Genomic DNA, 17761 nt, shown 5'->3' with positions numbered 1-17761 from the left:
AACCACAAAAATAGGAACCACTCAGTGGTTCCCAGGCCTACAGAAATCTGAATTATGTTTTACATAAAACATAAGAATATAAAATATACTACTTCAGACCACAGTGTAAAAAGAAACTTGAAAAACAAATAGTATGTTCTCATTAAATATTTGCCAATGGTTTTTTAAGAACTTAGAACTAGTTACAACTCTTTTAAAAATTCAAATAACCAGTTTGAATTTAATGAGAAAACCTATACATACTATATAACATGAAAGATGTTCACACTGAAGCCCCAATATTCACAAACCACTGGAAGTTAGGAGATACTCTGTTGCTACATAAGAAATTTCACTTACGTCAGGTAAGTCAGACTAATAGTTTTAAATGTGCAATAACAGATCCCGTTAATATCAGAGAGAAATCACCTCTTGCCTTACAAATGCAAAATAGTCTAGCCTCCATTCTCTGTAGGGACCATCAGCTCATTATCAAAGCTCTAAAACTCAGTAACCATAATTAGAGAAAAAGCGAGAGATATCAATGTAAGAATTGGGCAAAACACATTTCCTCCAGGAATTGTTTCTGATTGTTTCTGTTAAACATTCAATTTTAAAGCTCTTTTTAAACTCACTCCATTCCCAAGATCACTCTGAAAATGAAAATAACTGTGATGGCCCTCACAGCAGCCATGTTTTAACTCATGTCCCCTGGTATTTTGTCCCATTTCCTACTGTTCCCCAACCCCCTCCCCCTGTAGAGTTTGAGGTTCTCTGTAATACTACAAGCCCCTGCTTTTTTTTTTTTAAGCTTTAAATACATCTTTTGAAAAATGCGTTTAGTAAATACTCTCAAGTCTTATACCTAATTTCCTGATATATAAAGCACAAAAGCAGGTGACATCCCCTGAGACTGTCTAAGGCTTACTTTTGCATCAGCTATTTAGGAAGTTCCCTTGACTCCTAAATCTGCCTTTAGAAATAAGAATTCAACACAAAAAACATTCAGATGTCACACATGTTCCTAATTTAGACCAAAGCCATAGAACATAACACCACTCCATTTATTAAAATTTCTCAAATAATTTCAGGTGTTAATGCAGACCATGAACCTACTTAGACACAAACATGGTAAATAAATTTAAAATTGTTTCCTGTCTTCCTTAAAGAAGTGTGGTGTTTTTGGCTGATGAAGATCAACTTTAATCGGTTGCCAAGGAACATAATTTTTGATCTGGTAACCTGACACATAAGTCAAGATTCTAAGACTACAGAATTAAAGGCATTCTTTTGGATTCTGTCCTTTAATAGAGGAAAACCATGAAGAGGCTTCCAACTCAGTAGAGACACTGATTAAAGCTTGATAAAAACAGGCAGGTTTGCAGACCTTGGGTAATGCATGTCAAATTCAGCAGACCAAAGGAGTGTGTTTTCATGATGGGGCTCTCACCACTCACTGGTTTTGGGCCAATTTTCCATAGCCACCTCTCCCAGCATCATAATCCTGCCGATACTCATCTCGTACCTAAATTGAAAAGAACACAAGTTACAGTACAGAAAAAATTGGTTTAACACATATGCCTCCCACGAATATGTCAAAACAGCTAAGCCTTTTCAGATGTCATAATGTGAACATTATGTTCAAGCAGGACAGAACTGAACACTCATAAAGCTCAACTAACTGCCTTGCGAAATTAAGACTACCTAATGGCTTTTTAACAAACGTCAGGCTCATACTTAATTCACAGCATTCAAAAATACCACATTCCAAAGAATACTTAAATTAGGTTACTTATTTAAAAATAAAATGTAAAATTCTTCAGTGTATATTGCTTTGTTCTAGACACTCTTGCAGGTGAAACATACCAAGTCTCTAACAGATCAACAATCAACAATAGTTGGCTTGTAGAAATGTACAGTGTATACTACCTCATAGTTTAAAAAAATACCAATCTCAATGTGTGGTTTTCAGATTCACTTTAAGCCAAGGTTACAGGCACAAAGTTATTCAAAGAGCAAATATAAATCAACAAATCACTTGTCATAGGACTGGAATGCCATGCAAAGGCTGAGTCCAGAGAATCTTCCCGCATACCTGGCCCCCTGATCGCCCACGGCCATACTGTCTGCCCTCCTTAAAGCCTGCGTCCCAGTCTGTGCGAATGATTCGGTCATCCAGACGAGTTCCATTTATGTACCGCATGGCATTTTCTGCATCTGCTCTTGAATAGTATCTTAAGTAAAAGTATTAAGGAACACCACATAGCATTTTTCCAAACATTCTTGGAAATACAGGAAGCAATATCTAAATAAAACAGCTAAGAAAAAGTGTAACTTTCCCAACCTGACTGGAGTTCAAAGACAATAATCCAGCTTGCACAGGCCTGTTTGAGGTTGGTCTAGAAGTAGAGTTGAGTCAAATACGACACTTATCCATGGCTATAATGTTCATGACTTCCTGGATGATCCTGTAAATAGTTCCACTGTCCCCTTATTTTGGTTTCCAAATATAAAATGTTCAGTGGAGGTTTAGATCACAAACTGCACACTTCTTATCCAAGGAAAACAGCATCCAAATTTGGAGCTGTATATTCAAGAACAATCTTAACAAAAAGGTCACAATGCAAATGGAATTGTCAATGCACTTCACTAGAAGGAAAGACCCAAAGTATTCAGGTTAGTAGTTCCCAAACATATTAAATCAGATCTACTAAATCTATCTTTGGGGTGGTATTAAAAAGAATCTCTTGGAGGCATTTATGATTATTAGCTGGAGTTAGGAACTGCTGATCTGGATATTTTTCCCCCTTTAATTACACAGGTAAGCACTTGCTGCACTTCCAGTATCTACACAATGCCTAGCACATAGTGGGCATTCAGTACTTTTTGTTGAATGAATGAAAAGATTGCTAAAAGGACAAGCAGAGAACACTAGCAATGGCAGCCTCTCTTTACATTATTTGCTGTTAAGGATTGTTGATCTTCACCTGTAAGGTAAATTTTGCAAAGCCATTACAGTTCTCAGAGACTAATCATTATCTTGGAGGTGGATTTCCTATGCCTTTTGTTTTTGTTGTTCTCCCTGTCCCCTATGAACTATTTTATGCTATTGCTGCTTGAGCAAAGCAAAACCTGGGTGCTCTCATCCCTTCTGTCTGAAGGGAGAATGGAAGCAGCCTGCAGAGCTCAGAAATAAGTCAAAATCAAAAGTGAGGCTTTTGGTTCAAGCTGATAGAGTGAACACATTTCTTTCCATTCTTCTCAAGACTCCTATTATAACAATAGAAAAAAAACATACACTCAAAGAATAGAAGAGGCCATCAGCAGACTACAGATTCAACAAAAGCCAATGGAAGAAAAAAAGAATTTGAAATATTCTTGAGGGGCTTAAAGAGGGAGACAGCAAACCCAGGAAGCTCTTAATTCAAAGTTGAATAAGTGAGGCTGAAAACAGGGTTTAATTAAAGGTCTCCATGTGGGAAGAACCTGCAAGCAGAAGGCATTTAATAAGAGGCAAATAAAAATAAAACGACAGGGTTCTGAATGAACTGTTGGGAGGACCTAAGGCAGTGTCTTTTATGTTAGCAGGCCAAAATAAAATATCTTTTCATTCTGGTATTCGGGAAACCCACAAATCTCAAAGGCAAGGCACAGCTTGAGAAAGAAGTCTGCTTGGGTCCACAAAGTCACCCTTCTTTTTCCTAATTATAATTGAAAATCCAGGGATAAGCAAACATTTATGGAAAACTTACAGCATAAATACAACCAAAAGAAACAGATACTTAAGGGCACAGAAAAAAAATTCAAAAGATATGTTAGGATCAAGTCTGAGACATTTCTCAGAATACAAAATATATTACCAAAAAAGAAAATATTAGTAAAATATATTTTAAAAAAGGATATTAGTAAAATATATTTTAAAAAAGGATAAATCTAGGAGGTTCAGTATAGAATCTCTAGGAAGAATAAATGACCCCAAGTAAATAAAGTTTTGGTTTTCCCCTATAATATTGAGCTTATATACATCTACATGATGAAATACTATATACTCATTTTAAAAAGGTAGAACTGTATATGCTACCTGGGAGCAATCTCTTAAGACAGGTGGAAAAAAAAGGTGCATGCAGTACCCTATCACCCATCCACAGGACTACTGGAAAGAGCCCCAAGAGTGGTAACTGATTGTCTTTATGCTTAGAATGGTACAGGGATTTTACTCTCACTATGCCCTTCAGACTTTATTTAAACAACATAAGCATATATTCTTGAAAGACTGTTTTTCTTAAAGAATCAGCTATAAACAAAGCATGGATTTTACAACAATGTAAATATGACCAGCTTTCACAATGTAAGTGTAAACACACTAGACAGACAGTAGGAGACATACAAAGGCAAGAGGCAGAGATAAGTGTAGACATGCTAGTTATCAAATACTCTCACTCATTTTTTTACACGGGTGACTGCACACTTGGCCCCATCCTTTTTGAACAGCTATATCATACACACAAGAAGGATACTCCACAAAGCAGAACCCACATGCTGTTTTCTTCATTTTATCCAGGCCCATAATGATTTTCTTTATGTCACCACTTTTACTGAAGAGTTCATAGATTTGTTCTTCAGTTGTGTAAAATGAAAGATTTCCAACATACAATGTACAGCTTTTTTTCAGTAATTTTTCCTGTTCTTCATTATCACCCTATAATTTAAAATAGAAAAAAAAAGTAAGCAACACAATTTAAGAAGAGCCCTGCTTAAATAGTATTCCTAAATATGGGGGAAACTTTCATTAATTCTGATTTGGGAATCAGCTTCTCTCACCATCCTGATCCACCAAAATCCTTTGCCAAAATTAAGAGAAGTGTTCATATTCTATGAAGCACATATGCACAGTCCAGACTGCTTTTAATAGAGGGCCAAGGCTTGAAAGTTATGTTGCATGTAGCCCCACTCCTCCTGCATCATACTGCCACACAAGTGGCAAGCCTTTTCCCTGCATATTCCATATCCTCAGCACTCGATCCTTCTCTAATGGCTCAAGTTTAATTTCTGGGCCTTAAACCAACATATAAGAAAGGGCCCTTTTGATCTTTTGTAGTGAAAATTAAATGGACTTGCAGAGATAGGGTACCCCTTGTAATACACAGAGAATGTTCAAAACAACAACTGCTTAGATGGTTTCTGTTCATACACTTTCCTCTGAGTTCAGGAGAAAATGTAGTGAACTAAAGTGAGCTAAACACAAGAGATCTCACTTTCTTGACAGGCTTCCTGATCTGGAAGACAGAATGAAGCCAGAGACAGAATGAACTGAGTTGCAGCCAACACAACTGACAATCTCTGGGGACAAGATGGCTCATCATGGGCTAGACATGGCCACTGGCCATCCTTGGACTTTCTAGCCTCCACATTGGAAAGGTCAAATGCTGACTAAATGGAAGGACTACCATGCCAAGCTGACCTGTTCTCAGGCCCTTTGAGCCGGGTTAGGGCTTTAACATCAACTGTACAGTGGTATTCCAGCTTCGAAAGCAGCTGCAGAGATTCATACTCAGGCTCCCATAGCACTTTCCCAAGAGGCCTCCCTTCTTCACTTACTACTACACATATAATGCTGATCCAGGTTCCGTTCCTTCACTCAGAGAATAAGACTGCCCTATTCGTCTCTGAATGCTCTGTAGCACAGTGCTCACAGTAATAGGTCTCATGTGATCACATTCAGTGGCAGAATAGAGAAACAGACAAACCATCTACACTCACATCAAAAGAAAAATGATGAAATAAACTGTAGACCAATAAATACAAAATTATGCAGCCCAAGAAAAAAGTATGTCCACATGCAGTGATAATAGAACATCTCCAAGATAGTGAGCAAAGTAAAAAAAGCAGGTACAAATGTGAAAATTCTTAAAGGGAAACCACACTCAAGTGGAGTCCAGAGGCTAGGAGGAGGAACTGGGGAGCTGCCCCCACCACTCCTCATTACAGACTCCAAAAACAGAGCTATCAACAGAAAGGAATCATGGATTTTATAGACCCCAACAAAACCTGCCTTCTCCTATGAGAAACTGACTACCCCTGCAACTCAGCCAATGAGAAACCATCATTACCCTCGACTCTTGCTTTTCTCCAACAGACTTTCATTCAAAACCCCTTCCATTTCCTCCTCATCCATAAAACAACATTCTTCTGCTTTGTTTATTGGACTTGTCTATGGACTTGCCTATGGCTTTGCCCTAGCTTGCATGCCCCAAACTGCAATTATCTATTCCCGAATAAACCCACTTTTCTGCTAAAATAACCATTTTGTTTTTAAGGTTAACATTACTTGGCGATCAGAAGTGGCATCCAAAGATCCCCAACAACTCCAAGGCTTGTGAGTGAATGGGTACTGGTACCCACCAAGCCCATTAAGCTCAGTGCTTGCTTGCTAGCCCTAGAGTTTGAGGGTAAGTTTTCTTCTGGATTTTGAGCTCCACTACATAAGTTTTTGAGCTCTCCGGGCTTTAAAATTCTGTTTTAGGGCTTTGCCCTTGAGTACTTTTTTGGCCTGCGACCCAATTTCTGTGTGGCACTGGACTGTCCTAGTGGAACTGTGCTAGCTAACTTTAGTCTGAGTCTTGTTTGCAACTAGACTGTTCCTTGCCTAAGTGTGCTGGCCTTCAGTCTGACTCCTTTTCAGAACCAGGGTACTCCTGCTGGAACAGTGATGGCCTTTGGTCCAATTCTTTTTGGAGCCAGTGTCTGTTCCTGTTGAAACCCTACAATTTAGGAGTTTTTCTTTCTGCTTTATAGAGAAAAGCCTCTGAGAAATGTGATGTCAGTCACCAAGATGCTTTGAGGGTACCCCCTTTTTTGGGACCCAGTTGGTTTTATGTTTAAAAACTATGGTCCCTCCTCAAGTGCATTTCTAACTAAACGGACCAACTCAACCAAAAGTAGTTTAGAATACCAATGGCCATTATGGGGAACTTTCTATCTCCCCAAGCTTGCTTTTCTCAAAATTAGATAGCCACAGCTCAAAGAACAAAGATGACAAAAACTGAATAGGATGCCTATTTTAACTGATAACTTGAGGCTTCCAAATATTTTCAGGATCCTAAGTTGGCCTCTTTGCAAAATAATATTTCTGAATTCACTGAGGCAAACAATTGAAAGAAGCCAAAATGGCCTCTTTTCCCCCCTCCATCCTGTCTCTAGACACCTAGTGGCCACTTGTGGTCAGGCCTGCCTCTGATGCCATTTTCCTCTCTTCTCTTTGAACTGACCCCCACCTCCTCTACACTCTGCTCCCTCATTCTAATCCCTTTGCTGAACTTCCCTTTTCCTCTGAATCTGTCCCAGCTCCCTTCTCTGCTGAACCTTTTAAAACCTGCCTCTCTAATGTTGTCTCCTGAGGATCCAAATAAACTCTGAATTTATGCTCCCTGGACTAAGGACAAACTGCAAGCCACAGTTAAGAGTCCCCTAAAGTAACTAAGCCCCTTGGTTTGCTGAAGAGTTTAACAGAGTTAATTCAAACTTAACAGACCTGGATTCTCAGAATTTTATCAATTAGTCCATATGCTTGCTGGTGTATGTGAATATCCTGACAGGGGTTTAGAGAGACAGACCCCTAACTTTTGGCAAACTGCTAGAACACTTGCTGGAAATCTCCACTGAGCAATTTACAGTCGCTTTTTCTAAACTGGTTGATTGGAACAAAATTCAGGCTTCCACACAAAAGCCTGATGAACCTGTTCGTAACTGTTATAATCTACTTTAGATTGTCTTCAAAGAAAATTCTGGTCTTCCTTTAGGTGTTGAATCTACCCTGATAGCATTTAACTTTTATAGGTTGAACCAGGATCTTTCTCTTTCAGTTAAAAGGACCAGGATGGAATGGAAAACCATGTCCACTCCAGATTTAGTTAATTTGGCAAACCAGCTTCTCCACACCATAGGTGAGTCACCTAAAAGAAAGATTGCTAAAATTCTCAACTTTCAACTTTGGCAAATGAAGACTCCTAAACAAAACCAAAAACCTAGTTGTTGCTGTTGTTGCAAAGAGCCTGGACATTACAAAAAAGACTGTTACAAATTAAAGTGCCTCAGGCCCTTCAGCTTGTTAGCCAGGCTTTCCAATGTCCTCCTAGTTCCCAATGATGAAATGCCAAGGACTATTTGGCTCTTCCAATCCTCCCTCTTAATCAGCTCAGAAAAACCACCCTCCCAGATTAGGAATAGGCCTCTTTGTCCTGACTGACACTGGGCTACATTTCCTGGGCTCAAACCCACTGCTATAAAGCAACCCGTACTCAGAACACTAAAACACTTCACATAGTGAGGTGTGTCATAAACCCCAACAAGTTCCTGTCTCTGAACCTACTCCCTTTTGTTTACGCCCTTTGAGAGATACCCTTTCTCCTTAGTTCCTCTGCCCCTATTAGTTTATTGGGCCAAGAGTTCTTTAAATAAAGAACATGCCAGCATTTCTCCCAAAAGGTAAATAATTCTAGAATTTGACAGTAGTCAAAATTATCAACCAGAGTAATTAAATGACCCCTAAACATCTTTGATTTGCTCCATCTCTGATGGCACTTTAGCCAGTCTGAGGGCACTGACCATTTGTTTCTATGGATCAGCTACCATCCTATTTATTGGCAAGATCTTCAACTGCTATTAGCAGAATCCATAGTGCACCTCCCATTAAGATTCAAATAGATTCCTTAAAAACCTCTCCCCAGAATTAATCAAGCCCTTCAAAGCATCAAGCCCATGATAGAAAAGTACAATGCTCAAGGCCTCTTTATCCCCCTTACTAGTCTCTGTAATACCCCTATTTTACCTGTGAGAAAATCCAATGGCCAGGGATGGAGGTTTGTCCAGGACCTTAAGCATTAAATTACACTGTTATCCTTCAGCACCTTGTTGTTCCTGACCCCACAAGCTGCTGACACCATTCCCACTGAAAGCATATTTTTTACTGTAATTTATCTATGCAGTGCATTTTAGTATTCCACTTGATAAGGATAGCCACGATCATTTTGCTTCCACTTGAGAAGAACAGAAATACAACTGGACCCAAGGTTTCACAGAAGGTCTTTATTTCTCACAAACTTTAAAAGCTAATTTGGATGATACATAATTTTCTGCAGTCTCTACTTTGTACAATATCTAGATGATTTGCTTCTCTGTTCCCCTTCTCAAAACTCTCCATAGGAAGACAACATTCGCCTGTTAAAATTTTTAGATTTAAGGGGACATAAAGTCTCCAAAGAAAAACTGCATTTTGCTTATATTCAGGTCTGGCACCTAAGGCATCTGATCTCAGACTAGGATTACATGTGGATCTAGATGAAACCCCTTAACAACTACTTAACACTAATGGATCACCTTTTGATTTTCCATGACAATTTACAGGAAACTCCTTGTTAAACAATGTAGCTTTTTCATGGTTTACTGATGATTCTTAAAGAATTTAAATGGTAAGTATCATGCAGTACAGTATTACAACTATTTTTGAAATTATTGAGCCAGCACCTCTACTTTTGGCTACTTTGGCCCAGCAAGCTGAGCTTTATGCCCTTAACTAAGGCTTGTACCTTCAGCCAAGGGTAAACTGCAAACATTTATACTGATAGTCAGTATGCCTTTGGGGTAGCTCACAACGTTGGGGGTATTATGGGAACAATGAGGTTTCTTAGCTCTAATGAGGATAAAATTAGAAATGGCTCATATGTTCAAAATTTATTAGGTGCAGTGCTTTTGCCATTGGCTGTGGCTAGTAAGGTCCCTGGGTATTCTAGACTTGATTCCCTGGAGGTCAAAGGACCCCACCTTGCTGATATTTCTATCTAAAACACTGCTCTCAAGGTAACAAATATCCAAACCTCTGTCATGCTCCAAAAGGATGTTCTCCCAAATGATAATTCAGAAAAACTGAAAAATATACACAATTGGCCCCAGAAATGAAAAACAGTATTGGAAATCTAGAAATTGTTGGTTTGATAAAAAGAGAAAACTTTCATTTGAACCAAATAACAATCCAGCTCTACCAGAAATTCTAAAAGTCCCACTACTTACCACTGTACATTCATCAAGCCATTGGTCAGGACAAAATCAGAGCATTCATGAACCAGTATCGGTGATACTAGTAAGGCCACAAAAAGTACCTACCTCACTTGTCCCACCTGTTAAAAGTATAATCCTGGGATACCTGTCCATGTAGCCCTCTGGGCATTTCAGTTGCCCAATGGGCCATCTGAGGTTTAGCAAATTGATTTCGTACAGCTTCCCATGTCATGGATAAATGTTTTAGTCAAGGTTTGTATGTTTTTTCACTGGACTGAAGCTTTCTCTTGTAGATGGATCAATGCTTTTTCTGTGGCTAAAATGTCTGTTTGAAAAGATTATCCATCCTGGGGAACTCATCTTATACTTCATAGTAATTGAGAAACCCATTTACTGGTCAGGTACTTTGATCAGTCTGGGCTGTGTGGCCCATTTTATGCTTTCATTGTGCATACCACCCTCAATCCTCAGGGTCATTTATACACACTAATGGCACTAAGACTCATTGGCAAGTTTGTAGAGACACTCCAAATACCTTGGCCTAAGTTTGTACAGACTCTCCATACTACCTTTAGTCCTAAATCTCAGATCCACACCCTTTGGAACATGTAGACTCTCACCCTTTAAGAAATCTCAGGATGTCCAGTGCACTTGGCCCCTGCCTCCATTGACCTACATTTGATAAAGGAGACATACTTCAATATTGTAAAGATCTAATTACTTACATATATTGAAAATAACCATGCTTTGAAGAGCAATCTTTTCACAGTGTGCTTCTGGGAGACAAAGACCTTAAGCATTATGCCTTTGAACCTGGAGATTTGTCTTTGGAAAGGACAACTCCAGAAAGACTCTCTTCAACCTCACTGGAAAGGTCCTCATCAGGAACTGCTAACCAACCCTTGTGCCAACAAATTCCGGGGAATAGACTCTTCGGATTCATGTGACACATCTGAAGAAAGGACCAGGGCTCTCTTGTCCCCTCCTGGCATGAGCCAGGAGCTCTGTCCTCTCTCTGTATCTGTCAATAAAATCCTCTCTCTAGCTCTCCTAAGAAAAAAAGAGAGAAAGGACCAAACCCTGACTGGATCTGCGCTCCATCTGGTGACCAGAAAATAAAGATTCACTGGAATCGCAGCAGATGATATCGGACAAGATAGCTTTCCCAAGATGTCTGGACCAGGCCTGTATACTTTTTCTCACTATTTGCAGCTTCTCTTTTGTGGAAAGAAAATGCCCTGCCTGCATTTCCCACAACCTTGCAAATGGAAGACTCTTCTTTTGATACAGCCTTTTGGAAATAGCTTCATCATGATCACATGAGCTTTCTGAAGGCCTGGAAGATTCAGAATTCACAAGTCTTTATTTCATCTTAATTATTAACTGGCTTTGGATTCTTATCCAAATTCATGGTCTCTGAAATTACAACCTTACAGACTACGTTTTTGGTAACAGTTACCAAACTCCCAACATTATTGACATAACAATACTATTTTAAAATGTCTTTATGTTTTGCTCTTTTGCAAAAAGTTCATCAGCTGTTGCATCATATTTATACCTACACTGTATCTTCCCAAATGCACTTGGTTATTTCTTTCAGGGTGCTCTTACAGTATACACTATTTCACAGGCACTTTGAGCAGGGACTGCCAGAAGGCATACGTGACTCCCGGTTGGCCTGCACAACTTCATTTGGCTTTCAGACCTAGGGTCCTGGTTTAGAACCAACATGCAATTTGGAATTGTCATATTACTCCTTCTGTTTGTATAATTATTTTAATTTTTGAATTTTACTGCCTGTCAAACTTTTGTAAAAAATGATGTACTCAGTAAGAAAACGATGTTCAGTGCTTAAGATCTTCATAAATAAGGACTATACTTGGGACATGTCTGTTGAGTTCTCCCTCCTGATCTTCCTTATTAATCAAATGTGGCCTTAAGTGCTTTCCAGCTGCTACACATTTGCCATCTGATGCAGGACATGACAACCAGGAAACGTTCTTCCTGGCACTAAGGGACAAAACCGTACTCAAAGAAAACCCGACACTTGATCAGTGGTGTTTTCAGAGAAAGATCTTGATCAAAAGGGGAAATGTGAAAATTAATAAAAGGAAAAGTCACCAAAGTGGAGTCTGGAGGTTAGAAGGGGGAGCTACACCACTCTTTGCCAGTTATAAGAACAACTGTCAATTACAGACCCCAACATAAGAACCTTCAATAGGAAGGAATCATTGATTACAGGCTCCAAGAGGAAAAGATGCACATTGCATCTCCTACAAAAAACTGACTACTTCTATGATTCAGCCAATGAAAAACCTCATCATCCTGAACTCTTGCTTTTCTCCAGAGACTTTCCTTCAAAACAACCCCTTCGAAGTTCCTCCTTCTCCATAACATAACGTTCTTCTCCTTTGTTTGTTGGGCATGCCTATGGTTTTGCTATAGCTTGCATGTCTTAAATTGCAATTCTCTATTCCTGAATAAACCCATCTGGCTAGTAAAATAACTGTTTTATTTTTATAATTAACTACAAAAAATATTTAAAAGTAACTGTGGCAAGTTTATGAAGACACTCGTATTGTTGGTAGGAGTATAAGTGAATACAACCTCAAAGGAGGGCTGACTAACAATGTCAAAATGTTGGAATTTAAAATATAGATATACTTGCACATGCATAAAATCAGGGATGTTTGGGTTATTTCTAATAGCGAGAGAAATATCCCAAAATATTCCTCATTGGAAACAGGCTAAATATCCATCAATAGGAGCTTAAATACATTAGGGTGAAGCTAAAGAATGGAGTATAATTTTTTAATGGGGGTAATCCTATCTCTTGTATTTTTTTTTTAATTTTGGTATCATTAATCTACAATTACATGAGGAACATTACATTTACTAGACTCCCCCCTTCCCCAAGTCCCCCCAACAAATCACATTACAGTCTCTGTCCATCAGCACAGTAAGATGCTGTACACTCACTACTTGTCTTCTCTGTGTTGCACAGCCCTCCCCGTGCCCCCCCAACATTATACATGCTAATCGTAATGCCCCCTTTCTTTTTCCCCGCCCTTATCCCTCCCTTCCCACCCATCCTCCACAGTCCCTTTCCCTTTGGTAACTCTTAGTCCATTCTTGGGTTCTGTGATTCTGCTGCTGTTTTGTTCCTTCAGTTTTTTCTTTGTTCTTATACTCCACATATGAGTGAAATCAGTTGGTACTGTCTTTCTCTGCCTGGCTTATTTCACTGAGCATAATACCCTCTAGCTCCATCCATGTTGTTGCAAATGGTAGAATTTGTTTTCTTCTTATGGCTGAATAATATTCTATTGTGTATATGTACCATATCTTCTTTATCCATTCATCTACTGATGGACACTTAGGTTGCTTCCATTTCTTGGCTATTGTAAACAGTGCTGTGATAAACACAGGGGTGCATCTGTCTTTTTCAAAGTGGGCCGCTGTATTCTTAGGGTAAATTCCTAGAAGTGGAATTCCTGGGTCAAATGGTATTTCTATTTTGAGCTTTTTGAGGAACCTCCATACTGCTTTCCACAATGGTTGAACTAATTTACATTCCCAGCAGCAGTGTAGGAGGGTTCCCCTTTCTTCACAACCTCACTAACAGTTGTCGTTGTTTGTCTTTTGGATGGTGGCGATCCTTACTGGTTTGAGTTGATATCTCATTGTGGTTTTAATTTGCATTTCTCTGATGACTAGCAATGTGGAGCATCTTTTCATGTGTCTGTTGGTCATCTGAATTTCTTCTTTGGAGAACTGTCTGTTCAGCTCTATCTCTTGTATTTTTATTTCTATTTTTTATCATAGATACATAAAGTACACAAATCTTGGTGCACAGCTTGATAAATTCTGACATGTGTATACACTCATAACCACCATGCTTATCAAGATATCAAACATTCTCACTACCTTTTGTAAAGATGTGGCACACATATACAATGGAGTAGCCATAAAAAAGAATGAAATCTTGCCATTTGTGACAACATGGACCCAGAAGGTACTATGCTAAGTAAGGCAGAAAAAGACAAATACCGTATCACTTCACTTATATGTGGTATCTGAAAAACAAAACAGAAATAGACTCATAAACACAGAAAACAGAATGGTGGCTGCCATAGGGGGAGAGGAGGGAGACTGATAAAATAGATGAAGGGGGGGAAAGTTAGAATAGTTGCTACTTGATCTGGGTGATGGCTCTACAAATTATATCTTTTTAAAATATAAATATACATAGATACCATATACAAGAAACAGGTTAAGTTGCCTCTAGGGAGAATCAAGGCACTTCAGGTCACAGGCTTCCATGGATGAGGTCTTATTTAGTTCTCAGAACTGAAGCAGTAGGTACTAATTTTCATTAACCTCATTAACTTGTTAAGGTTCTTCAACTATTCAGCAGTTGCACCTGGAATCCAAACCCATACTTAGCGTCAATCCCATACTTCCTTAAAAAGTCACAGGACAAGAGTCATTCTCATAAAAAATAGGTTTTCAGAATTTTGGAATGAGACATTAAAGTGGATTCACTTTATTTATATTACTACTGTTACTGATTTGTTAAAATTATGCTCAGGAGGCATATTCTTTATTCTTTCTACTTTCCTCACACATGTAAGTATTATCCAAACAAACAGCCCACAGCTTAAGACAACTGTGGTGTAAGTACTTAAAGATACACTAATGTGGATTTCATACAAGGAGATGGAAATTTCCGCATGACAGTACCTTATTACTATCTAAATAAAGATATAGGCTTTAAAGATGAACAATAGCAAAGTCCAATCCTTCCAGTTTTACTCTTGCAGAATGCTTGAAATTAAGATGGTTATGATACAAAACTTTCAAAGATAATGAAAACTGTATAAATGATAGAAGTGAAAATCATACCAGGCATACAGAAAGCATTTAAAAATGGTCGACTGAGTGAATTTAAGATCTTCCTCAATTTGGCCTCACAAACAAAATTTCCTTTTCCCTACCCTAGTAACACATTTTACACCCTACTCTCATCTATACGGGCCCTCTCCCTTCCTAGTCACAAAGCTTCTCCCTTTCCTGAATATTCACAGTCCTTCCCTTTCCACTCATTTCTGCTCTACGTGATTGTTTGCCGCCATTTACAGTCCTTTCTAGAGGATTATGAACTCTTCGGGTGCGCAAACTTGTCTTCGCACTCAATAAAAGCTTACTAAATAACCAGTGGTTAATGCGTGTTGCTCCACCGCATCCTCGCCTTTGCTGATACAAAGTGCCCACCTTGAACATCTGCAGTCTTCCCTTTTTCCACATAATCTATGACAGAGGCGAAACTAAAATTTCTTCTTGTGAAACCCAGAAGCTCCTCTCACCTTGACATCCAGACACTTACTGTTCCTAGCTTGGCTGGTCCACCTCCCCACTCCGTGGATGGAGACAGGGCTCAACTGTCTCCCACGCACCGCACAGAACTCTGTAGGACCGTTCTACAAGACTACGGAAAGGACTATTACTACCGAAGGGCAGTTTGGCTTATCTAATTTAAAATTTAAGAAGTAATAAAAGCCCCGGTATCTAGGTCAGAAAGGCGCCTCCACAAATTCCAAGTGTCTTAAGACACCCCGTCTCCTTATCACAAAGTCACCATCCCGAGGCACTGCCCGTGAAAACGTGAGCCACCATGACTACTGCCGCTCGAACCCCTCTGCACTGGCCCGGAACAGGGAGCGGCTGCAAGGGAAGAAGACAGCGAGCCTCAAATTCTCTTTTTTACGAGAGAAGAGGATTCCCTGCTGTCCAAACACCCTTGAGCATCCATTCCCCAGGAGGCACGAGGGCCTCACTTCGCGTTTGGGGAAACCCCAGCGTAGGAGACGACACAGTGAGACTTCTGAGAAGACCGAGTCCCAGCGTTCCTGCCCAGAGCCTTCCCTTCTGGAGGCCCGGCCTCCCTCACCCGGAAGTGCTGGTCTCGGTACTGGCTCAGCTCCACGTAGGAGTCGCTGCGCAGGGCCTTTAGGAGGCTACCGGACATAGTGCAGAGGTGAAGTAGGCCGCCGCCACTACAGGAACAACGAGGCCGTCGCGGCGTTGGCGGATCCGGAAACGTAAGGAGACAGCTGTAGATAGTACTCCAGCGGGCCAATCCGAGGGCATCAGTGTCGTCACTGAGCGGCGCGGGCGCAGACGGGGTCCGTCGTCTGGCGCAGCCGGTCAGAGGTGAGAGCGGCGAGCTCCGGATTCCGGCTCGCTCCGAGGATGGTTATGCGGCGGCTGCTGGCCGCTCTGCTGCACAGCCCGCAGCTGGTGGAGCGTCTGTCCGAGTCGCGGCCCATCAGGCGGGCGGCGCAGCTCACGGCCTTCGCACTGCTGCAGGCCCAGCTACGCGGCCAGGACGCTGCCCGGCGCTTGCGAGCCCTCGCGGCTGGGCCCGCGGGCTCCCTGGGCCGCCGCGCTGCCCGCTTCAGAGATACCTTCACTCAGGAGCTACGCCGCGGCCTCCGGGAGCGCCCTGGGCCACCACCAGGTAGCCAGAGGGGCCCGCGCGCAAACCCTTGAACCTGGCTGGGCCGGACCGAGGTTGCCTCTTTCCCTTCTGGGCTTGACATAGGCTTCGGCGCTAAGGAGTCATTCTCTGGGCACTACGCACTGTTTGGAATTCTGACTCGGATTGTCGGCCTACAAAGGTTCCATTCAACAGAGAGCCCAGGCCATACCGACATGCCCCGCGAGGTACTGTGATGTGACAAGGCAGTGTGTGAAAAAAGCCCCCGAAGTCTGACGGAAGTAAAGATAGGCTGGGCATACAGAGAGTCATGGGCCAAACCGCAGTCCGAGAGTCAGCCGTCTGCGAATGGGAGGAAAACCAACGGCAGATGATGCTGCCTGTGCAGTGATACAGAAGCGCACTACTTGCAGCGGAGATCATGGATGGAAAGACAACTTTGCTGCTGCCAAAATCCTCTATTAAATATGTGAACTGAGTAATGGGTATGAATGTGATATTTCTCCAGCGAGATGGATTAGGAATCGGGGGATTGTTGGACATGGTAATACTAGTTAACACATGTTGAGTGCTTACTCTGTGTGGGTTATCTCATTCTTTACAACCATTTTCACAGGAGGGGTAGTCTATTTAAATTGCCCATGGCCTTACAGAATGGGATGAGGATACAGGTGTTTGACTCCAGGGCCTAAGTCCTTAATCACAGCCCTCTGCCGCATTTACTCTGACCTTCAGCCCCTGAAGATACATACCCCTTCCCCCTGCCCCGCCCAAGTCACCATTGAACACTACTGCCACTGGGACTGCTGTCCACCATGAAACAAGCTGTCTAGATTTCTGTTCCCTATTTTAGAGGGTCTGGAATATAATCTAAAGACTATGGTCCAGCTAATGCGCCACTGATTAGCAAATCCATTGTATACAGAAATACCCTGTCACTTGAGGCTTCTGACTGAATTTCTGATCTGTAATGAGGCTGCACAGTTAATCATGCAATCTAGAAAGCTTGAAGCCACAGGAGAAGCTTCTAAATTGTTGACCAAACAATTTATACTCTGGCATAATAAGAGGGAGCTTGATAGGGCCAAAGACCTACCCTGGGGATGGGGAAGCTAAAGTAACTTGTTCTCCACTAACCTAACAGTCAAACTTCTGATTTGACGTCTCATCCTCCAGCTGTCTCATCAGAGGTACTATTTAATCCTCTTTCAGGACCGAAATCCCACTCTC

General features: G+C 41.0%; 3 protein-coding genes across 5 annotated transcripts in view; 2 read left to right on the top strand and 1 right to left on the bottom strand.

Moving 5' to 3' along the window:
• Positions 1 to 11915, top strand: part of SENP5 (SUMO specific peptidase 5) — a 116664-nt gene extending 104749 nt beyond the window's left edge. The window contains exons 10-12 of one of the 3 annotated variants that reach the window (XR_005022658.2): positions 6297 to 6428; positions 7816 to 7922; positions 10802 to 11915. The gene's annotated coding sequence lies outside the window, so the exon portion shown is untranslated. Of the gene's footprint in view, positions 1 to 6296; positions 6429 to 7815 lie in introns of all 3 variants that reach the window. The other 2 variants (XR_005022659.2, XR_008997383.1) reach the window with 2 other exon arrangements.
• NCBP2 (nuclear cap binding protein subunit 2) lies at positions 1023 to 16141 on the bottom strand. The gene is made up of 4 exons (XM_036875181.2): positions 15983 to 16141; positions 4497 to 4678; positions 2075 to 2213; positions 1023 to 1504 (listed from the first exon to the last, which is right to left on the bottom strand). Exons 1-4 carry the CDS (start codon positions 16058 to 16060, stop codon positions 1433 to 1435), a joined length of 471 nt encoding a protein of 156 aa, XP_036731076.1. The 5' UTR covers positions 16061 to 16141; the 3' UTR covers positions 1023 to 1432.
• Positions 16142 to 16225: 84 nt separating this feature from the next.
• Positions 16226 to 17009, top strand: NCBP2AS2 (NCBP2 antisense 2 (head to head)). The gene has a single exon (XM_036875180.2). The coding sequence runs from the start codon at positions 16285 to 16287 to the stop codon at positions 16582 to 16584; it is 300 nt and encodes a 99-aa protein (XP_036731075.1). The 5' UTR covers positions 16226 to 16284; the 3' UTR covers positions 16585 to 17009.
• Positions 17010 to 17761: the final 752 nt, after the last annotated feature.

This window comes from Manis pentadactyla, chromosome 1 (genome assembly GCF_030020395.1).
Source record: "Manis pentadactyla isolate mManPen7 chromosome 1, mManPen7.hap1, whole genome shotgun sequence".
NCBI classification, from domain to species: domain Eukaryota; kingdom Metazoa; phylum Chordata; class Mammalia; order Pholidota; family Manidae; genus Manis; species Manis pentadactyla.
This window is presented reverse-complemented; position numbering and strand designations above follow the sequence as displayed.

Bases quoted from the DNA above. Each gene is read 5' to 3' on its own strand.
- NCBP2 (XM_036875181.2), bottom strand. From the start codon at position 16,060: ATGTCCGGTAGCCTCCTAAAGGCCCTGCGCAGCGACTCCTACGTGGAG. The intron at 4,679-15,982 runs GTGAGGGAGGCC...TTTAAATTATAG, and splicing joins ACCGAGACCAGCACTTCCGG to GGTGATAATGAAGAACAGGA. The intron at 1,505-2,074 runs GTATGCGGGAAG...TTTTCAATTTAG, and splicing joins GTGGGCGATCAGGGGGCCAG to GTACGAGATGAGTATCGGCA.
- NCBP2AS2 (XM_036875180.2), top strand. From the start codon at position 16,285: ATGGTTATGCGGCGGCTGCTGGCCGCTCTGCTGCACAGCCCGCAGCTG.